Here is a 24,477-nt window from a genome sequence, read left to right on the forward strand (position 1 = left end):
TTTATTATTAACCTTATGTAATATCGTTTCAAATTTTCAATTACATTATTATATATAATAATAATTATAATAATCATCATAATAATGTTATGACAATGTATACACGTTAGATACAAGTTCATTTTCCTTCATCCGGTATGGAGTTTTGTTAATTATTTTTTTTCATCTTAATAAATCGGTTTTTTGTTTCTTAATTAACATTTTACCACTTCCTCTCTCTCTTTTTCTCTTTCTCACACACGCATACAACCGGACGCACACACGTTCTCTCTTTCTCTCTTTTTTCTTCTCGCTCTCCGTCCCATTCATCCCCTATATTTTTTTGTCCCGATTGGTGCATGCCGAACGGGACATCCAGATATATCATCAACCTTTCACGCTCGTGATTCTCAAAGGACGCTTACGCGTTGCCTCCTCAGGCGCATCTCTCTTTCTCTCTCTTTCTGTCAGTCGTATTATAGTTATATTTGTTTCTGAACACAATGCTTTTACTCATGACGTTAGGAAACTTAGGTTACTTTATTTCCGCCGCGGCAACATGTTCCAAAGATCTCGTAATTAATTAAGTTTGCCTCTCGCGAGCGCGCGGACTTTTTCAAAGGCCGCACGTGCGCCCCGCAAATGTCAGATTTGCAAGCCCCGTACGTAATCGAATCGTAAAAGGAGACGTGCGCGGGAAAACACGCACGAGAGGAAGATTTCCTTAAAGATTTATCACGGATCGATAATTCAACAAAAATTACAAGTCAAACGAAAAATTAAGAAGCGCGTTAATCCTCCATTGCCCAAATTATTCGTCGAGATTTCAGAGTCTTCAATGTATACAAATATGGATCAATATGAATATTCGTATAATAGATCTGTATCTTCGTCTTTCCGAAGACAAATAGGACGTCTATGTTATAAAACTTCAAAATTACGATGATCGAACGGCTCGGAGAGCCGAAAGAAAAATCGAATAAAAAAAAACCCCCGGCGCGTGACTTAAAGATTACTGGGCAACGGATGATGAAGGAAATTCGTCGACAAATTGCTCTCGCGCTTACAAACGTTTAAAAGCATGCGAACGATGCGCAAATATCCCGCGTATAATACGTCGACTAACATAAATAGTAATTAAAATACAGTTTGGCTCGTAATTCTCTCTCGTGATCGTTCTGTAAATCAAATTATCTAACGTTTTATGTAAAAAAAAATACATATATACGTATGTACGTATGCATGTGTGTGCGTACGCGGTGAAAAATCGTTTGAAACATGAACCGCGGCCGGATCTTACGCTATATAAATGTATACATCTCTGTTGTCTTGCTAGTTGGCTTAAATACTTTGCATTTTTGCGACAGCTGAATGGAGTGGACAAATTCATCCCGAGACGATGGTGTGGCTCTCGCAAAACTCGAAATAAAGCGCGCATATCGGAAAGCGAAAGGAACCCTATAAGGAGGGAAGAGGATTTCTCGTCCTGCTTCGCCGGGGTTCCCTTCTCCCATCGGGAGAGGCTGTGTGTGTTGCACGGATGCGCTTTTAAAAAACGCACCCCCTCGTCGCGTCCTCTCTCTCTCTCTCTCTCTCTCGCGCGGAAAAAAACGAAGAAAAAAAAGAGAAAAAAAAAGAAGAAAATTTCTATATATCGCACAGCTCGTTCGACGCGTCTTAAACGCGCTTTAAATTGCTATATTTCTCCCGAGATTCGAGAATCGTGCCCTACCGCGGCTATACCCGTGAAAAAATTTTCTCTAAACTCGTTCGGCCTGGACACGCCGGGCGGTGTTCCTTTTAGCTTCGCCAAGAAAGAAAAAACTCGCGGTCTGCCAAGGAGGAGCGCGACCGATATATAAAACTTTCACATGAATCTCATTAGCGAGGTGGCTCTTTTTTGCGTTGCATCAGGTAGGAGTTTCGGATCGAGGCTCGGCCGGCTTCTGTGGTGTCTTCTCGCGATCGGAGGAACGTCTTCGGAGAGGATAAGTTTTTCAGAAGTCGTCTACCGCAGCCGGTGGAACGAAGAAAACGACATCGATCGTTTTTGATCGGCCTTCTCTTTTACCTGACGCTAAATGAGCTTCGTGTTCATTAATATTGAGTATCGCTAAAGAACCATGTCGCCGCGTTGGGTATATCAAGCGGTTTTTATTTCAGGATAACTGAAGGTCTTTGAAGAAAGTATGCCAAGCGAGCAACGGTGGCCGTTAATTGATATAATTGCGACTCAGCTCCAGCATTGCATATGTATTTTTATCATCGCGGTATTTCGCAATACGGACAGTTAAAGAGAGTTTACGCGCCGCGTTCGCGCACGTTCTTTCTTGGCAGACCGTGCGTCGTTAATAACCGATCCATCACTTTGCTGCAGGTAAACGATAATAATCATCCAGTAAAAAATCAACAATATCGTTGAAAGGAGAACGATGCGCTTCGATGCATTATCAAACGCGGCGCTGTGCCCAGGAGTCCGTCGTCGTGGGTCGGATTATGCACACCTCTCTCCGGACCGGAGAGAAAGACCGGTATACCGAGTGCCTTCGTATGAGCCATCCCGACGCGAGAATTGTCTCTCGCGCGTCGTCATCCTGTTGCGCTGAGAGCGAAATCGGCGAAATGATTCAAGGACGATGAAAAATAGTATCCGAATGTATACAGAGGTTTTCCGAATAGCGTTTCTCTCTCTGAGAATGTCGTGAACACCGTTGTTTGCGGGACTAGTGAGCACAGCGTGTAACAAGATGAATTCGGAAGAGGGCACGTGATATAAATATATGTATAATATGTAAAATATGTATAATATATAACATTATATATATTTATATATCTAATTATATGTTATACATATTACGTATATAATATGTACACAATATTATATATATTATACATATATATCTATCGCACATTGTCTATAATTTATAGAGCGTACTGATTTTTGCCGTTCAACAAGGTATTGTTCGCGAGGACGCTCAGAATTTATCACAGAAAATCCTGAACGTCCCCGTAATTTAATCTCTCTACACCTAAAAAATCATATCCTGTACAACTTTAACCGCGGAAATTATCAAAAAGGTCATTGAGGTAAGGTGCGACATATCCCGTTTTACGTTTCCTCTTTTCTTTTTTTTTTTTAGATGATTTTACAGAGAGCTGCTCTCCCCTCTCTTTAGGTATTTATTTATGTCATAGTGAATCTATCTATTTTTAAGCATTGCTTTCGAGCTATCTAATCACAACACAGACTCATTACGACTCTTGAAATTTAATGTATCTCTTAAGCACCGATTGCCGTAAAATCTCAATGCGATATAAAAACATTTATAGTACAAGTGTCAATGGGCTTCGTATTCCTATTTTATCCGTTGGTGATTTACATATTATTAGATACTGTTAGAAAATTTGTTTTTCGTTCGGTAACTTATTATAAATTCGAGTATAACAAACTTCAACATCTGAGTTGCAATATAGAATGTCTCGTGTATATCTCATTAAATCGTATTCTGCAAATGTTCTTTGTATTGCAGGTGTATAAAAATATACAAATCATTCGAAAGGCCGCACGAATAAAATGATTCTTAGCAGATCGAATGGCTTGTGAAACGTTAGACTTTTCTCAGCTACTCGAAAGTATCTTATATTTCTCATATATTTACAACTAATACAACAAGAATTCAAATCTAAATTTCACAGTGAGACTCGTTACTTTTCCAGAAAATACATTATAAGAATTCTCTTGGTCGTCTAATACCTTCTTTTTTTTGGCCAAGCTCTTTTGACAACAGTCGCAGTCATGCAGACGAAATTGCTTTGCCGCTCTGCTTTATATTTACGCATTAAAATTTTCGTACAAAAAAGATATCGCAATTAAAACGTTAAAGATGACGGTTATATTGGGAATTACACATGTAGCTTCATCTATATCGGAGACCACAAAAAAGACGATTAAAATTCAAAATATATAAAACGTCTTAAAATAATTTCATAACAGTAAATCGGTAAGATCCGTCAATAAAAAAAAAAAAATTACGCTCGTCCCATATATGATGTGTAATAAATGTGACATAATACAGATAAATAATTCTCTAAAGTTTACAGCTTAAAGTCTCCGTTCATGTATTCTCTTTTTGCATGGAAGAGTGTAAAAAAGCCGCAAATATATAAAATATACCTTGTAAACAGACTTGGTATTTCCATATTTTACTATCGTGATTACAGAAAAGCAACATGCATAATTCTTTAAGATTTCTTTCTCTTTACACAGCATATATTATTATTATTATTTTCTATTAAGTCATACTTTTTTTTTCCTTTGTAACATCTGGGTGGTATAGGGATTATGGTTGCATTTTTTAATGGTCTGCCTTCAGGTACTATACTACACTTACAATTGGTAGTTTCATGACAAAATATGGTATTGATGATAATAAGAAAAAAATTATTGGTTTCTATTTTTGTTCGTCATCTAGTCGTACAATACATAAATAATAAAAAAAATCGCATTTTAATCGAGATTTAAAATATTGGGCCGAATAAAAGTAGAGTCCTCTATATAAATAAAAGGGCTGCATTACGATTGGTGCGAATGGCATAAGCGCAGCGACCATCGGGGCAAAACGGCAAAAATCAATGACGATTGACGTTGGAAACATGTGTATGCGAGTACGCGCGTATTGTTTATTATAAAGATCTAGGTTCTTTGTATGATTATACCATTCTTGATCGATCTTACGTGTATGCTGCTTTTTTAACTTTCTTATTACTGCTTTTTTTATGTATAAATATGTATTGTTGTTAAGCCGCGCAAACCTCGTTTGTTTAAAGTCCTTGTTCAACAACAAACTGACGTTTGCAACATCCTTGTCTTCCATTAAAGTAAATAAAAGATTCGAGTTTACAATGTCTGTGTATGTGTGTGTTTTACCTCCTCACACTTAAAAGCTAAACCCTAAAGCTGCACTCTTATCATTCACCTAAGTGTATTGTACAAATAACTAGCAGTCGACGCGACTGTTTGCTCGCAAGTACTTGCTAAACCGTTTACATTCGTGACATCGTGTATAAAACTCTATTGGAGTACATGCTTACATTGGTAAATTCTTACTTTTCCCTTCTTTTTTTTACGCGGTAATAATAGTAATTATCACTTTTTCGCTCTCTAGGCCACACAGTTTGGTTGCCGAAAGTTTTCCGCTCAGCCGTTTCTGCTAAAAACTGCTAAGAGTGTCTGTGGAAATCGGGCAGGACCCGAGAGGCCAGCTGGGTTCATCCTCACTAGACCATTACTGTCTGTCCATGCTCGAAGCTTTCGTCAATCTTCCGTGTTAGACACATATATCCGCTCTTAACATGGGGCCAGTCAGCTTGATAAAAAATACGAAAATTCAGCAACGTAACAGAAATAGAGGTTTCCTCTCACACCTTCCCTCCCATTGCATTCTCTTCTACTCGTTGGATTTTTCATACAGTCGTTAACGCCGCCGAGCTTAGGGTATTTTTTTTTTCGTTTCTATGATCTCTTGATACATAGAGAGATTTTTGGGCTTTGTGACTTGCGGTTATTTCGTGGATTTTCCGGGAAATTTTGTTTGTATTTTTCAGAATTGTTCAGCCAAACCAACGTGTCCGAAAAATTTTTTGAATCCATTGCCGAAGAGGCTAATCGCGACACCGTGTGTCTTTCTTTTCTCTTCTTGTGTCCTTTTGACTTTATGATGAGAAAGCAGCATCGGGGAACGACTTCCAAGATGTTTACATGCCATTTTTCCTTCTGTCGTTTTCTCAGTCAATGCTACGAAAGCATCGTTCAAGGCATGCCATCTTTGTAAATTAGCTACTCATCTTCTTCACGGTTATGCGTTCGCGACAAGCTGTATTGTCCACAGTCAGTTGCCCTTCCTGCCACTTTAGTGGATAGCGACTGGGCTCTGTTGGACGCATACCCCGACCATCGGGCTATCTTCTCTCTCTGGATCTCGCTGGTTACTGGACGCCGCCGTTGACGGCTGCCTCACCATACCGTGCGTATCAGTAGTCGAGTAGCCGTAGTTGTAGAAGTTCTGCTGCTGAATCATTGGCGAGGTCATCATCGCAGGCAGATGGGGTATACCAGGAAGAATTAGGCTATTGTACGATCCAAGAGAGCTCTGTATCAGGGAGCTGTCCATGGATTGCATGGACATCGAGGCGGACGCGGACACCCCAGTGGCCGACGTTGATGGGTAGCCCGTTGTTATGGCACGCCGACTGCCCGTATGACGGGGCGAGGACTCGCAGTCCATGGGCTGGTAGCTGCCACCAGGGAGACTCGACGCTTGCATCTGTTGCAGACTGCCACCGCCGCCGCTGCTGCTGCTGCTGCCCTGTCCCGACATGGTTACCAGTCCTGGGACATCGAAAAGAGACAAAGTCAGTAGGGAAAATAGGACATAATCTTCTCTCGATATATATATATATATATATATATATATATATATATATATATATATACACACATGTATATGTATATGTATATATACATATATATAAACACTAATGCCATAATCATCCACGAAAACCGCTCTAGCTTTTACAATCGAATAATCACTAATGGGAATAAAGATAAATAAAATTTCAAACGTCTACAGGGACATTTGCAGGCAATAATCTCCACCGCTACCACTTTTCCTTCACGCACGTTCGAAAGGGCGTGACGATACATTCTTTAAACATCAGATAAGTATCGATTTGCTATTACTTTTTTCTCCATCCCCATAAATTTAATCAGCTAAGTTAATCGAACAAATATTTGACACGTCGTAATTAATTATGAAATTGTTGATCTTAATTCCTACGCAATGTCTCTATGCATTTTATTTGCTGTAAAATATATGCTTACAGAATGATTCGCCAAAGTAATTATATCGAATTATGTTATATGAGTAGCGTACTTAAGGAGATGTAAGATCGTCACATGATCGCGCAATCGATTTGCATCGTGATCTTCTCTTAATTATATATGTAATAAATTAATGTGCAATTGGGATTTTACATTAGGCAAACTTAAGAAGAACGGTGGGATACGATAGTAAATACATATATATACATATAATACTTATATATATATATATATATATATATATATATATATATATATATATATATGTATATTACTGATATAGACAAGACTTATTTCACAGAAACGTTACAACTTCATGTCCCATTTACAGCATTGCACTTGTAAAGTGCACGATGCAAGCAGCTAAAGCATGCACAAAAAAAACTAGAAGACAATGATGTGAGAAACTTTTCTACAAAACAGAAATTCGCTTAACACAGATGCAATACTTTCAGTTGGAATATGTTCTGCAATATACTCATCCCCGACAACATTCGTGTAAAACAATTTACTATTTTCAATCACAGCGACAAACACGAGAAACGATAAAAAGAAACATATTCCAGCAGTGACATGATGCTATTTTTTCTTTTTCTTTTTCTCTTTTTTTTTGTCCTTATGTTCTAAGATATAGTCATCCAAAAGGACAGTCTCGCGTTATAATGAATAATTGGCCTCACAGTAGACGTTAGACGTATCAATACATCGTGTCGATAAAGGAGGCACGGGCTAGTAATATCAATCCGTGTCCCAGTAGGGAGTATTCTTCAAGCAAGCAAAGCTTCGCGCAATACATTCGAGGCCAGGATATGATTTATCAGGGACATCGTTAGTCTTTTAGCGTGTGTAGGATTGTTTGTTAGATACAGAACTTACTTATGTTAGTAAGTAAGATTAAGGTTGGGGCCTAGGACAGGTCGTCGCCGCCCCGCGGATACGACAGTCATCGAGCCACGTATTGTCCCCCCATCATATCTACGGGCAACAACAACAAGTATCGTTTAGTTTGCGCAGAAAATAAAAGATACCATTAAAAAAAGAGGGATTATGTTTGATCGCGGAATCAAGCGTACGTATTTCGGCAAAATTAACATTTATCAGAATAAATATTCTCGATATTGCTTAATATTTATTCGGTTATACAATCTCGATTTTTTAAGAAAAGCACAACAGTCGAAAATACCTCGTTTTAAGAGATTGCAAAAAAAGATGGAGAATTTCTTATTTTCTGCACAAATCAAAACCTTCCTAAACTCTCAATAGAACTGTCCGTCTTGAGTTTCTGTTTATATCTACCTTGTGCTCAATTACTCAAAGATATAACAGCTGAGATATCATTAGCCGTGATCAAATGCGTCATTTCTCTTTTAAATCGTTCGTCAAAAACGATTTCAAACGTTGGAAATTCCTGTAAGCTCTCAAGAAATCTATTGCAGCCTGAACAGAACATGTGATTGCAGTTAAATATTAACCTGCCTCTTAATTATTACATTTATACAAAAACTCTATCTGTATAGATAGCGGGCAGTGAGAAAAAGTCGTGACTTTTCTTTCTATAGCGGCACCCATTTGCTGAGAAGACCGACTTAGAGGAAACTATGAATTAAATGTATCATTAGGTGAAGTAATCAAATATGATATTAATAATGAATGATGAATGAAATCAAGCGACATAGAGCCATACTTTGATAGTAAGATCATATTTCTCGCTGCAATTAATCGTTTAAGGTACAGTTATTGTGACATAATGCAAAACCTGACACGTTTTCAACTTCAGCTGTTGTTATTTGAATCATGGTACCCGTGCGACACGGAGTTACACGGTGGACATGAATAAGGCAATTCTCAACCGTTGAAAACCTGCCAGTTTCGGAGAAACTCAGATTGTGAAGCACATAAATGCGTATTCAGTACTTCTCTCCTCTATTTTACACAGTGATTCGGCAAAATGGGATGGCGCCAAACGATTGATCGAACTTACCGTGATCCTGGCTCATCACCACTGCCGGACTCGTGCTCGCGCTATTGGCAGCAGCGACATTCGTGTTGGTCCCCTCATCGGCTGTCCTCTTAAAGAAATTGTGCTGAAGCGCGTAATACGGCGTTACCCGTGTCTTCGGATCGAAGTCCAACATCCGTACGATTAGGTCCTTAAACTTGAGATAATCGGACATCGAATGGCCCGGTTCCCCTATCCTCCTTCCGCCGGGGCCGCCGTTCTCGACACCTAGAATATCGTGCAAACGCCTCGTCCCGGGAGGTTTGTATTTTTTACCGTCCTTGGACTTTTTCAGCACGTACGAGCCATCCGTGGGGACTTTGTCAAAGTACTTCCGCGCCTTGTGCGCTTGGTCCAGTATATGTTTCGGCGGCATTCCTAGTACTTCTACAATTTTGTTCATTTGATCGACCTGCAAATCATATGAGAAATCATTTACACTGCCAAACTCAGATCTATATTACACCGAATGTAACATGCATTTTCAAATCGAGTAGGTTAATTGCCATTGTGAATCTTAACGTGGCATGTAAACGGTAGCGTCTCGTACTAATGATTAATTATCGAGAGCTACAAATTCGACACGATTAAAAAGAATTGCATAATGATCAGTCTTTACCTCGTTGGCCCCACTAAACAGAGGTTCTCCCGTGTGCATTTCTACTAAAATACATCCCAGACTCCACATGTCTATCGCGAGGTCATAAGGTATTCCTAATAGGACTTCTGGTGATCTATAGAACCTGGACTGGATATACTGATATATCTGCGAAAACGCGAAAAGAAAGAAAGAAAGTGTGAAAAGGGCCGACAGAGCGAAAGCGAACTTTCGCTGATTAGTACTTTCTAAGACACCCACTCTTTGTCCAAGTTGACACGAGCTACCAAAGTCGACTATTTTTATCGCACTTCGTTTGGGATTGCACAAAAGGATGTTTTCAGGTTTCAGATCACAGTGAATGATGTTCAATTCCGGCGTAGACAGGAACAAGAGGGCAGTACACAGTTGCTGTGCAAACTTTCTCGTCAAGTTCAATGACACACCTCGGAAATTCGTATTTCTAAGTAGGTCATATAGATTATACGATAGCAGTTCGAATACCAGACATAAGTGATTCCGCCACATAAAATGCCTCTTCAGTTTAACTGTAATCGGAAGGAGACAAGGCGTTAGACACGTCACGTCACGCGTTATCTATTAACTACATAGCACACCGTGTACTCCGCGCGTACCTATATAATACTTGTTGTCGGTATCCGCTCTGTTCATCATTTCCAATAGCCTAACTTCGATTTGCGCTTGATTGAGGAAAGGTTTCTTGTTCTTGATGATTTTTATTGCCACTTGCGTTTGCTCGTCGTGGTCAAATGCCTTCACTACTTGGCCAAAACTGCCTTTACCTGTAAACGGAAAACGTATAAGTGCATCGATATATAACTACGTAGAATGAATTCGGGTCGATCTGAGTAAATGTAATATATCTTCATTAACCCGGGAACGGGCGCCTGGGGTGATTTTTACACCCTAATATCGAAAAAATAAAGCTCACATCACAGTAATTTTAATGTGCTTCTTTCGTTTTTTAAATATTTTTTTTATTTCTCCTTACTTTCTTCAAAAAATGTTGAATAAATCTGTATACATATTGTCCTCAAATACTAATAAATTACAGAACAATAAAAAACATGCAATATGTAATTAATAACAATGACTTTTAATTGAGGTATAAAAGTCACTCCAGATGAAGATTTATGCAAAAAAAATAGGTGCCCGTTCCCGGGTTAAACATCACGGTTGTTAAAAACGACAGTATCACGTGTCTATAAAACATATTCGAGAAATAAAAGGTATCGACTACGTCATCGCGAAAAATCATGACGATATTATATTTGCCTGGTAAATAACGATTAACCCGATATCATTTGTTCAAGCACTGCCTTTTTTGTTTTACCTATTAACGAATCGATCTCGTATCGATCGAGGAACTTTTCCCCATTCTTGATGATATAATCGTGATTATCGTCGTCCCAGCCGTCGTTGTAGAGTTTCCTCTCCTTCTTATGCGAGCCATCTTCCCCTTGCATCTGCTGTGCTCTCCTTTTCTTCTTCGCATAGTAAACCTGGAAGAGAAATTAACGTAATCAATCCGCGATGTCATCGATATGTAAAACCGAAGGTTTCATGTCAAGATTTTACGGTTCGATATGACAACAGAAACATTCAGAGGAAACGATCGAAATAAATTAAACAGCTTCACAGACGTAAACGATCTACCACGCCATTATCTCTAATGTTCGTCCTTCTTCATCAATCTCTTCTCCTTCGAGCTGTTTTCGAGAGCGTGCACGCGGGTTGTAAAGTCCCATATTTATTATTATTATTAAAACCCTTTAATATTCATCAGAGCTATTTTATGAGACGTGTATTAAACCCAAAAACGGCGTTCTTTGTCAAATCGCGACTCGAGTAATCGGCGTGTTCATTGGAGGGGGAGGGGGAAAGGTAATTTCGCTCGAACAAACACGACCACCGATTGGCCCAAAAGTTCGTGCGACCCGCTTATCTTTATCAATTCGCCGGACCTAACGAACGGGGTTATATAACGAGCCACGCGGCCCAAAGTTATTATTCGCGTACGTAGGCCGTGTAGGTCCATGACGTTCCGCGAGATGAAGGGGGGAAGGGAGGGAGATGAGGAGAGAAAGAGAGAGAAACTAGCCCGATCGATCGCTTATATTTTTCCACGGTATAAATTATTGAAGAAAACCCAAGAACTCGCATTCGCCACCCTCTCCCTTCCCATTTCCCCGCGCCCCCGGTCAAAACGGCGCCGCGAATCGTCCACGTAAAAAAAAAAAAAAAAAACCGCAATCGTATAATTCGCCGTAAATATCCCCTCGTCCGCGGGACGAGAGGAAGAGGCGATGGTAGGACGGCGCGCGACGCGAGAGAGGGTGGTAGGGACGCGGAAGGGCGGGGGGAGGAGAAGCGAAAAGGGAAAAGGGCGCAGAATCCGATCTGCCGACTCCGTCCCGGGGATCGATATGCTCGCGACCACGTGAAAACCACGCCGTTCGGAAGCGACGACGCGACGGTTCGGCCGCATCTCGGGATAAAATCCGAGACGCTTGACGCCGGGGGAACGCGCGCGAGGGGGTGCCGATCGACGATCGGCACCCGTCTCGGTTGCTCTGATACGGGGCTCTCCGATGCTCCGCGAAAATCTCGCCGGAGGATTCGAGGGTGAGAAACGCGCGAGAAGAGGGAGGGGGGAAAGGGCGAGAAGGCCCCCGCGGATCGGGCAGGACGGTGGTTGTTCGGTTGGCACGCCTCCACCGGGTCATCGACACGGTGATGGTCAGCGCTGTATCGGCGTCTACTAGTTACTCTATTTCGGCATCGATTGTACCGTCGAAGAAGTACGAGGAGCAGTCGGTGCCGCCGCCGCCGCCACCGTTGCTGCGGCGGTGGCGGTGGCGGCGCGGCTAATGAACTCACGCCGACACTTTCGCGCGAACAAGGGGGGGAAGGGGCACCGAATCTGAGCCGCGGCCCCGGAAGCGCGGAATCACCGACGCGCGCACGGCAGATCGCTTATTTTTGACTTCGACAGGCGAAGTCTGCCTGCCAAAGCTTGATTTACAAAAAGAACCGGACAGATACCGGTTCGCCTGTGAAAATCACGTGGGAAGAACCACAGAAGGAAATACGTTGCTCTGAATGTCTTATATTGTGATAGGACGTGTCTTCTTGACGCCTCTTCTAAAAAAAATAGACTGGGATCTTTGCACTGCGATAATTTTTAACGATCATGTGTGTCTCAAAATAAATTATTTTAACACACAAAATAGTATTATTTTTTAACTCCATTGGTTTAGTTAGATTAACATTAGATTAATTAGATTAATGACATATTGAGTAGAAGCAGTGGCGACCTATAGGAATGGTTAAAAATGACTCAAATCGAGTATACAATTTGACGCTACGAATTCAACAGTGCGAATTAACGCGGGCAATGCGCAACAGCGCGATTAGTTCCCATTTGAGATTTGTGAAAACTTTGCGAAGCCCTCTGGTGCGGGAATCCGCTGATGGGACTCCCGCAATAAATCGCTAGCATCTGCATTAAATACCGTCGAAAAGTCTCGACGATGTTATCTTTGCGAGTTTGAGAAGTGCCGGTTACATTCCCTTGGTAAAAGGAAGAATTTAAACGTTTTCAAACACCGTACGTCCCTCGTGATTTACGATCCCTCGTGCCGCAGTCTTCTTCCCCCGGGAAACGCAACCGATTCGGTATATCACTTTCACGGTTTTTTAAATAGCGCCCACGCTATTTTTGCCGTTAGTGCCGCAAACACGGCTGCTTAAAATATCATTTCCAAACCGCCATTTCATTGTTTTAATTTATGGCGGTTCCTCTTCCCTCCCTCCGCCACCCGCTCCGCCCGTCTCTTCCGCCTTTCTCATTCTTTCTCTTTGAGCGGATGAAGATAAACGGGGGCCTCTCACGAGATTTTCAAATAACGGTCTAGCCGCTTTTCGTGTTAGCCCGTGAATTGAAACGCTTAAAATACCACTTCCGAACACAAATGGCGTTTCTTCTTTTTAATTTATGGCGGTTCTCCTCGCGGGGGGGGAGGGGGGAGATAAAATCGGAAACCCTCGCGTCAACTCCCGCGGGAAAACTCCTCCCGCGCGGAGAACGAAACTTCCTTGTGCTTATAAAGGCGTCCCCCGCTGTAACCCGACGCGGTTAAAACTTGAGCCGGTTATAGGCGCGGATCTTCCTCACCGCGGAGGAGCGATACCGGGAACACCGACCTTATTTCGCGCCTGGTATATGGGTTACTCGGAAATTTCATTCGCGCGCACGCGACGCGCGGGCCTCCGTCCGATGCCGCGGCGCGGTAATATTTCCCAGTCGAATTTTTTTCCATACGCCCGTCGGGAAAAAATAATTCCCGCTCCATCCGGGGACTCGTGTTGGTCACTCGCGACGGTGAGATCACGTGATCGAGCCGGTCGATTTCGCGTTATTACGGCGGGTACTTTACATGAGAGCGACTTTATTAAATTAAAATTAATCTCTTTTATTTATTTATTATTAATTAAATTCATACGTACGGCAAGAGAGAGAGTCGATCGTGCACGTGAGAGATTATCTCCATAAAGTTGCTTTAAAATTAAAATTCCTTAAATTTCGAATATCATTTACAGATATATTTTCTATTATCTAACACGAGTTTAGTCTTTGGTCTGCCCTCCATTACTGTCATTTATTGCCTGGGCGAGTTCTCCAAACTTTTTATTAAATTTTCGACATGTTATGTCCCTGCGTCTGTTGCAACATTTGTAATCGATATACAAGATAATCGGAACAAGAAAAGGACTCCAGGACTGTGATGATAAATAAGGGATGAATACAAGATCTCCAAGGGGAATCCTGGAGTTTGATCGGACAAATTCTTACAATTTAACTGTTAATTTTCGTGGTCCCCCCTATTGCGTAGCATCTTGTGTTTTCATACAGAGTTCCGTATTAAATCGTTAGTCTTCCCCAAATCAGTTTTCCTTCATTTACGTGAATATGCGAACGTCAGCAAGCGAATTGAAGAACGGATTCCTCTTGCGCCGACCGTCATCGTTTGATTCGGTTCGATTCAACCGCGTGGGCGAGAGAAACCGGTATTAGACGGCGCGAATTCATCGAACGGGACACCCCACGATTTCATTGTCGTCGCGCCCGCTGTCGCTGACAATCTATCCCCCCATTCCTCCCCCGATTGGAACACACCCGTTCGTTCTCTCCATCTCTTTCTCCTTCTTCTCGACTGGTATCCCGATCGCAGCGACGCGACAGCGGGAAGCAAGGGAGGGACGAATGTACGGGCGGACAGGATGTCGAAGAACCACCTGCGCAAACTTTAGCGTAGCGCTAAGCGTTCGAAAAACGAAAGACCGAAGACTCCGGCAAAAGTATACAGGTGCGGAAAGGTTCCCCCCCTTTAACAGCCCGCGCGCGAGCCGGATTGATCGAGGTACTCGCTAGATGGAGCGTGCATGGCTTTCCGACGATCTGCACGTAGAAACTGATGAAGGCTGCAGAGTCTCAGAATCGCGGCCGTGGAGCGCGAAAAGGAGGCCTTGCGGAGTAATCTAATGTAAAAGCGTCTAATCCGTATTTTCTAACGATGATATGCCACGTTGAGAACAAGAGAGCGTAGAGAAAATAAACGATAGAGAACTTCTCATCTCGCGTTTTTTCTTTTCTTCGGTACAGAAAAAAAATCTTCGTCTAAACACGCGCACTCGATAACTGGGTTGACAATTTCTTAATGACTCATTTATGTCATTCGCTGATTTAAATCGAACGTAACGGATTTAAATCGAGCGATGTGTAATCACTCTGGTCTTATTAAGAGACTCAGTTTCGCAACAAGAGGAGGAGTATATTTTTTTGTAAAGTACATCCTTTCATGAACGGGACACTATCCTGCAAATCCTTTACAGAGAATGCTTTTCTAAAAATAAACTATTGTTATTTTGAAATAAGTCGATGTTATAAAAATATGCAGGTATTAGAAGAGAAGATAGATTTATTCTTATTCGAATTTCCTAGATCGAATTTGTTGCAGTTTTGCAATGCGGAATCAACTCCAAAATCTTACTTTTCCGCTAAGCAAATTTTGCGAAAAACATTAGAAATAAAATTCTGCGCCAACGTTATCTCAAATTATAATGACCAAACTATAATTCTCCTTAAATAAATTTCATGTGTTACATATGCATTTTTAAAGAATCTATCATCTCCTGATCACTTTGCAATATAGAACTAAAAATCACAAAATTGGCGTTTGATTCATATTACGTATTCCTTACTGCAGCCAATTAGTTACTTAATGACGTGTAAAATGTCTGGAATAATAATAACATGCTAAATATATCGTGAAAAATGAATATACAATGCTCTCTGATGTTAATCAAAACAAAGAACGAAAGAGACAAAAGTAAAGAACCAAGGTGAAAGAAGCTCCACGCGACGACCGTGTGTGGCCTCTAATCTTTCTCTCTCTTTCTCTCTCTCGCCATCCTTCTTCGCGCACGGTCACCCTCTTTCTCGTTTCTGTTGCTATGCGCGAGTGCACGAGACCGGCCCCCATACGGTGCGTTCACCATTAGCTTCGCCGAAAGCAGCCCAGGACCTCTGCGAGCGCCGGAGAGCGACGAAGGAAGAGACCAAGAGAGAGAGAGAGAGAAAAATAAAGAAGAAAGAGAAGATATTTTCGCGGTAGAAAAAAAGAATCAATTTCCAAATTAACCGAAGAATTGTCCGTTAAGCGTAGCGACGGGACGCCTCGTGTATTCACTTTACTGGAGTCTCTTTCCGTAGAAAGAAACCGTGGCGGTCACGAGCGAATGAATTACGATCCTCGTGAGTGCGTGTCATTCTCATGCAGATCGATGAATTCGAGTTGCCGAAAAAGATCGTCGAACGGATTAGGTATACCGTAAGGGTTAAGGTCGAAGGGGACCTTGCGCAAGTCCCTCGGCTCTGTCGGTCCCGGTGTAAGGAATAATCCCGCTATATGAATCCCCCTTAGCTCTTCCTGGCGACGAAGCTATCGGCCTGCTTCGAAAACCCGTTCCCCAGCGCCGCCAGTTAGCGCGTTTTTGCGTGTTTGTATCGCAAACGAGTCTCGCTAAGTGGATTTTCGCGTTGAGGAATCTCAAAGGACTCTTAAACAAATACGAAGGAATACGAAGCCGGATTAAATCATCTCGCAGAGGATCTCTCCTCCCCGCTTGAGAGAAGTTAATTGCGATGTACGAACAACACTCTTTGATATCGCCCCTCTCTCTCTCTCTCTCTCTCTCTCTCTCTCTCTCTCTCTCTCTCAACGAGATTTCCGCCAGGGACACAGTCGAGAATATTAAAAACTGAATCTGAAGATGTGAAGAAATATAAATAACTATTTTAAAAGCGCGAGACACAAAGCGTTTCTAGCGTAAAGAGAGTTTAGAGCTTTTCACGACAAAATTCCACAAATGTGGCTGAAAATATTTACAGGCAGTGTAAAAATATACCTAAAAGGTACAATGTTTACGTTATTTCTTCTAGATCTCTAAAAAATGTTGGAACTTTTATTCGCAATTATTCCAGAAACGTGGAAGGACGTCCGAGAGGACGTCGACACTCTTTCAGGAGAAAGCCTGTAAAACTTTTTCAACCACGCGCGCATGGAAATGATTTACTTATTAAGGTATTATTGAACATCGGTATCGTTCCTATTGTCGAGTCACGCGTTCGTAAGCGACGACGAGGAAAACGCGCTGCGATATCTCTCTCTCTCTCTTTCTCCTCGAGCGAAACGCTTTTCCCGCGCCTTTCCCGCTTAATGAACTTCCGCTTTTGCGTACGACTTCGCGACTTTTGTTCGCGAAAGGGGGTCTCGGCGAGTTATTTATAAATCGCGTTCATGCGCCGGATCGGCACACAGCGGCGGAATATAGCCGCGAGTGCGTCGCACCCGTCGGTCGTCGTGTGCTGGGGAGAACCTAGAAAGCGGCGGGCGCTCGATGGACTCGCGCGCGCCGAGAAGCCACATAACGCGATCGCATCGTCAGCTGACTGGACGATGACGAGTCGGCATAAATTCCAGCGCGAGCAACGTCATAGCGACAGTTAGCGTTGCATTCCACCTTCATTTTTCCAGCTTGTTACCTTTCTCTGCGAATAAAAAATATTACCCGCGAACATCTAAGTGTTTAACATGACGCAACGGCTACGGCTGACGTTTTTATTTCAGAAACGCGCAGGAAGATAGAGAGAGAGAGGGACTTGATATCGGAGATGCTCGCGTGCCGAAAACGATATCATTTTCGCGGCGATAGAGATACGAGGAACCAAGATTATTCGCCTGACAAACATTTCGCGGGCGAATTAAGATGTCGCGGAAATCAGGCGTTTGCGACGAACGACGTGGTATACTTAACAACGCGAAAAGTATCTCGGCAACGGCCGATTTTCGCGGAGAAGCTACCCCGAGAAGCAACTTGATTTAACTCCGCCAGTGCGTTAGCGAAGTCTATACATCTAGAATTAATATACAGATCTCTCGAAAGTGTTGCTCGAGCCAAGATTTAGCCTCGAGTGACGTTACGCACGTATAGCTCTGCAGACGAAGGAATGTCTCCCTTCCTTTCGTCCCACACTGATTTTACGAGTTTGTTTATGATACGAGTGCAGAAGAAACTCGCCGAGTTTAGTTTCGGTTACTCAACGAGGAAAATTATTCCATATTATTTATCTAATATTTATCAATAAGTTTACGTTTTGTCTTGAATGAATCCTACAAGTTGCTATTACGGTCGCTATTTTGCTTCTCTGTCACAACGCTCGTTCACGATGGATTGATCGAAACGTGCGCGTTTCTCTTCTTCAATTTTCGTATTATCCTGAATCCTGTAATCGTGAATCTCCCGGAAACTCCCACAGATTCCGAATAAAACCGCCGTACACTCGTCTCCCTTCGGCATTCTCGCGAGAATGGACCATCTATAGGCATCCAAGTGCAGACAACGTCGTCGCGGGATGATGGCACGTATATTTTTTGCCGCGGAGAGTTATCGAAGGAGAATGGAGAGAGGAAGAAGGAGAAACGACGAGGAACGCCACGTCATCGGACGACTGCGAAGCCGTTATGAATATCCACCTCGCCGAAACGAATGCCGTACGATCCAGGATGCAGAGAATGCGAGAAAAGAGATAGAGAGAGCGAGGAGAGCGAGAAGGACGGGAGAAAGAGGGAGCGAGATAGCGAGAAGATCGGAAAGAACAGATAAGATAGATAAGGGAAAGGCAGGACCGACCCGAGGTATCTCGATACCCGTGTACTTCGATAAGACAAGGCGCCAAGAAGAAGGCAACTTTTCTCGTGTGATTACAATTTAGATTCCTCGAGTTCACCTCAAATCTCTCTCCTCTCGAAAAACAGATACCGGTATTCTTATCTAACAGTTGGAAATAGAAAATGAGCTTCTCACGAACTAAGAACGCGAATGAAATTTACGCGCCTCGATGCGAGAGATGCGTGGAGCAGACTTATATTTGTGATTAATTTGTCGCGTAATGTCGAAGACCACGAAGTTGTAGAAAATTAATTTCTCTCGACACCTCCAAGAAAACGACTCTGAATGAGACCATCCGTCCGGTGGAAAGTAGAGAACGCTTTGCTTATACCCTTCTCATACTTTCATTATATTCAACAAGTCGTTCGATGAGAAACGTTTTGACCTACCGACGTGTATATACTGTCTCAATCTCCTTTTTGCCAGACTTTTCGACTCAAGAAAACTGTAGAAACTTTGTGTATCATTAACATCATTGTTTATTCATTAAACTGTCAGCAAAACTGTATGTACGCTTCGCTTATATTGTAACAATGTCGTTGGCTGTCCGCGAGCAAACTCCAAAGTTCAGTCATCGCCTAATTCGTACATCGATACGTACAAAAGCAGATTATGGACGGCGGGATATCCTATATATGGCCACTGTAAAATATCTTTCCGGTGTTCTGCGAAGGGGTTAACGGAACAGCGTCCGGAACGACCGCCCGGCGACTTCGTCGACCACGGTCCGACCCTGGAAGGAGAGGGAGAGAAAAGAGGAAGCCGGCGGGGGGAGCGAGGGGGCGAGGTAGATAGAAGGGACGTGATCAGCCGAGTCATGAATGAAGTGACAGACGAAACGAGCGAGAAAGCCAGCGGCGGCGACGCGACGGCCGTTTCGCGACCTTCCGGAGCGTCGCTTACGTGCCATTCTTCATTCTTCTGCCTTCTCTCGCCTCTCGCAAACCAAGACTGTCGCAAGACGGAGCCTCGCCGACTGTCACGCGCAACATGTCCCACCGTCATCATAAACGCAAATTTAGCTACTTGCGGTCGATCCACCTCTTCAAATCGCAGGAGATTCAAAATTGTAATTGCGCACGCAAAAAATTTCTCCTCGGATTTTTTAAACCGATCTCGAAGAGCCTCTTACGTTTGTGCTCCTCGTACATTAGAAATTAGTGAGTGTCTATCATCATATTTTCTATACCGAGAATAAAATTATAGAATGGCATTTTTTCACACAGAATTGCATGCTGAGTAAAAAGATACGTTCGCACACGGCGAAACTTTTCTTATTTCTAAAAAAAATTCTTTTTAAAAATAGCAAGCTCTGTTCGCCAATTCAAAGTCGTCTCTCGAACGAACTGAGAATGCAGAGTCGAGCTCGAGATTATTCCGCGACGCGCAGGGTGCCGAAAAACATTGGCTCGGGCCTGCGGCACCGCGGCCCGTTTCTGAGTCACCGAGCTTGAGCAACGGTCAACGGAAAGTTTCGGCACGGCCAGACGACAGAGAGCCGATAGAGGAACGAACCGAGAGGGAGGGAGAGGCACGAGGAGAAAAAGACAGACAGACAGGCAGACAGACAGGCAGGCAGGCAGACAAACGCGAGAGACAAGTCTCGGGCGTCGCGCCGCGTCACGCCGCGCTCTGCGTCGTGCTTAACCCGCTCGAGAGCGAAATTACTGTCGGACGAGATCAGAATGGACAATGGCTTAGAAGTTGCAGGTTGTAGGTAATTCTGCGTGGGTAATTATTGCGCGCGCGCTGAAAAGCGTCTCCTTTTTCGCGTCGCGTCGTCTCGGAGCGGATTTTGAAAATCTGAGCGCGAGCGAGCTTTAATTTATCATAGCGACCGCGAGAGCGGCGCGTGATAAATTAAAGCCTTCTTCTCCTCTTCTCTCGTATCCTCCTCCGCCTCTTCCTTCCTCCACATTCCCCCCTTCGTCGCGGTTGCCGCGGCTGTATAATATGATTTATTCCGCGAGGCAACGCGTCTGACGCGCGTGCACCACTGACCGCGGCGCGGATCCTCGAAAAATAAACTCGGCCGTCGCGTCGCCTCTAACTAGCGGCGTGAGTAGATTCGGCCGGGAAAAGGGGGTAAAAAAAGGGGAATCGCGAAAATAATCTGGAGCGGGGCGTGTGCTTCGCCCGTTGTTGAGCTGTCATCTTTATTTTCTTTTTTTCGATACTTTGAATTTTGATAGTCCGATGCCCCGCCACATTGAGAGACACCTTAACTCGCGATATCTCAATTTAGAAAATTAAACAGTGCCTTACGAGGTCGCGATAAGCGATATTCCGATGCCGAAGTTACACAAGCCGCATTCTCCATTACGGAGAAAAAATACACCTGTAAATAATTCTCAAGAATGGTTTTTTTTTTCTGAACTAAACCGCTCGAGCAAGACGCGATCGACTTTACGAAACGAGAAAGAAGCTATAGTCACATCCCGGACTATATCTTCTTTATACTTCGAAGGAATCTTTGGGAAAGACGAAAGTTTCGCCGAGACCCTTCGTTTTTCGATCATCGACGTGGACGACTAGAGAGTAGTAGATCGAAGTTTCAAGGCCGACAAGGCCGAGAATCAGTCACACGGAAGAAGGGAGCAGGAGGGGGCTTGAAAACGGTGGACTAACTGTATTCGCCGTCCCTTTGTAAAGGGGGGACGAAACCGCCGTGCCGTCGCGAGATCCCGGCAAGATCCCGGCGAGATCGGGTAAAATCAGGGCGGACTTTCACGGGCAGGCGACACGAAGCAAGAAAGCAGCCGCGAAGGGGGCTGCCCCGGGTCCCCGCGCCGCGCTCTGCGCCGAGGCGCACGTAAAACGGCGTAACGCTTAGTTGCACATCAAGCTCATCGGCGGACACAAGCAAGACTTTATTGTAACCTACTTACGTCGAATTTCACGCGCGACACAGGTTCCCGGAGATCGCTCGTTTCTCTCCTTCCCTCTTTCGCGGCGTTTCACTTTGAATAGCGCGACTGCGACGTGCATGCATATTTTACGTGATTTTCCGGAACTTGTCCTCGCGTTTCTTGCCGCGATCCTTTCGCTCCGAGATTCCAGCCTCTTGTATTATCTTATTATCTAACGACATTTTTATCGCTACTATACACAGCTGTTATTTATAGAAGCAGTTCAATAAATTTTTCGCCTAATATTCTGCTTATATCATTTATTGTCTAAAGCAAAATATATTTATTATATAATTAAAAATTCATTAATCTTATTTAATTATATATTTATAATAGATAATATTATAAATATATAATTGAATGAGATACATTAATTTTTATGCTTTTATACTTTTCGCGTTTTCTTATCGAGTATTTTATACAACAAGAAGACCTCTTGCTGCAAGATGCCCTTTCGAACGATAAAACGTGTAAATCGCGAGATAGGATTAAGTACATATTGAAATTTAGATATAACGCTATTGAAGATTACTTGCGGCGGAAAAGTATATTTAATATATGAATTAAGATGGATAGCGTTGAAATATTGTGTTGTATTACGAGTGATCGCTCAACCGTGACCGGCGGAGAAATTGCAAAAATTTTCGATTCCCTTCTCGCTCTATTTAAGACGAGGATATTACATCGTATTGCTGACTCAATTTTTTTTTATGAGTTCTTATTGCGCCTCTCGTACCAGATTATGCTAAACATTTACAAACTTTGCAAGTAATATTTTGCAAATTCCATTTCTTACAGAAATTAAAGAAAAATATTACTTTAAAATAATTATTATGTAATTAAATCGTTGTTCTCTATTTATATATATATATATATATATATACATATAGTGTTATTTATATACATTATTAAAAACAAGTTATGTGAGATTAAAATAGAGGAGACGTTAAAATAAAACTGTTCTATAGTGAAGTTATTCTATACCATTATTCAGTATATACAATCATTCAATACTCTTCTGTATTATTTCAAAAGTATTTCCAAAAACGAGAGCAAATAAACTTAAACAAATGAAATCGTACAAAGGAATTTCTCACTTCAATTAGAGAGATCAACTTTCATATTAAAGATTTGCCTACAAGCTAAAGAAGTTGCAGTAATGAGTTAAAAGAGAGCATTTTATTTTAATTACTGTCGAAAGAAATGGAAAATGAGAAATTTTAAGATTCCCCGCAAAGTATAGTATCAAATGCATACAAGAAGTACAAGAAGGGAAGTGGTAGTATCTCGTTCCAAGTGCAAAACTGACTGGTTACGGCGTTGTTGAAGCGCGGCCGCTAATTCCCTGGCGGAGGCCTTTAATCTCACGCAGTCTCAACCCGATTCCCGCATCTTCTTTCGGCACATTCGGTCGGAGTCCTTGAATAACTCTCCCGCATTATGGCGTGGCGAATACACGCGCGCGCGCACACTGTCGAAACAGGCTAAACATCACCAAGGATTTCGTAGAAGATGAGAAAGCACCTTCAAAGGTTGCTCCTGCCCTCGCGCCGTTGCGCTTTGCGATATGCATAAGACAAAGCCTTAATGTAGAATATCTTTCAACGCGTCCTTAAGCATCGATGATCCTTTCCGCTTTTATCGTTATTATTTTTTATCGCGGTGAATAACTTCGTTGTTTGTATTAGACCCTTCACTCTATGGATACTGTGTAAGGGTTTCATTAGAATCAAACTTCGCGGATTGGCGAGGTTCTCCCGTCGGTGCAAGCGCACCGAATTCGACGAGTCTCCTCTGCTGAGTGCAGCCTCCAGTACAGCGCGGGACATTACGTACGTACACACGAGACGAGCGGACGGCATCTGGGTCGTCTTTAATTATTCGCGAAGCTATTCTGACGAGCGCCTCGAGCGATGGGATTCGATTCCTCGTCGTTGCCGTCCCTTAACTTAAACGCGCGACCTGTGATATATATATCTCTCTCTCTCTCTTTCTCTCTCCCGCTTTTTCATCGTGTACCACGGAGTACGATACGACGTTTATTCTGCAAATTGCCACCTCGCGACGTAAGACGAAAATGTGTCAATGGCCGAACGTTCGAGTCAACGCCCGCAACATCGATCTTTTTCGGAACAACACATGCCGTTCTTACAACTGACGTACCTATTTCCAAGAGCGTCGGAAAATTTTCTTCTTTTTTTTTTTATTAACGAATTATCATCGCTATTGTACGTATGTACGTAGATAATTTCTGTTTTCGCGCAACTAACGGGCGAGTACGATATCGGACGGTAAGGAAGGAGTCGCCAACGAGCCGCGCTCCGAAAGGACGCGCGGTGGTTGCACTTTCGACCCACGACCCCCGGGTCAGGTTGCAACCGATTTAATTTCAAATTTAAACGCCGTTTGAATTTAAATTTAACCGGCGCCGCTGCCCGATTCCACGTTGTGGCTCACCGAAGCAAAATCCAAAATAGTGTGAGTATAATTCAGGCTTATTCCTCGCGCACTGGGCCGGAAGCCGCAAACTTAAGCGCGTTTCATGTTAACCGATTTTCAACGAGAGCTACGCATTCTCTCACAATGATTTTTCTCGATACGACCCGGAAGTAGCAAGTCGCGTTCCGCAAAGTTATTGCTTCATGTGATATGTGTATATATATTTTAAATTCTTCGATTATTAATAAATTTAATAAATTATTAAGGCATAAAAAATACTGGCGTACTCTAAAACAACATAAAACAGCGCATTATGTCAAGCATAAATTTTAATACGTAGCGAATTCATGTAAATGAG

General features: G+C 42.7%; 1 protein-coding gene across 1 annotated transcript in view; it reads right to left on the bottom strand.

Annotated features, from left to right (window-relative positions):
• Positions 1–3,603: 3,603 nt before the first annotated feature.
• LOC112455650 (serine/threonine-protein kinase minibrain) overlaps positions 3,604–24,477 on the bottom strand; it is a 58,011-nt gene continuing 37,137 nt past the window's right edge. The window contains exons 3-8 of the mRNA XM_025017694.1: positions 10,811–10,979; positions 10,092–10,259; positions 9,718–10,004; positions 9,478–9,624; positions 8,841–9,270; positions 3,604–6,367 (exon numbers count right to left, since the gene is read on the bottom strand). Of these exons, the coding sequence (XP_024873462.1) occupies positions 5,889–6,367; positions 8,841–9,270; positions 9,478–9,624; positions 9,718–10,004; positions 10,092–10,259; positions 10,811–10,979 (1,680 nt within the window). The 3' untranslated portion in view covers positions 3,604–5,888. The remainder of the gene's footprint in view (positions 6,368–8,840; positions 9,271–9,477; positions 9,625–9,717; positions 10,005–10,091; positions 10,260–10,810; positions 10,980–24,477) is intronic.

Source organism: Temnothorax curvispinosus, unplaced genomic scaffold, assembly GCF_003070985.1.
Source record: "Temnothorax curvispinosus isolate PA1 unplaced genomic scaffold, ASM307098v1 QBEX01006316.1, whole genome shotgun sequence".
NCBI classification, from domain to species: Eukaryota; Metazoa; Arthropoda; class Insecta; order Hymenoptera; family Formicidae; genus Temnothorax; species Temnothorax curvispinosus.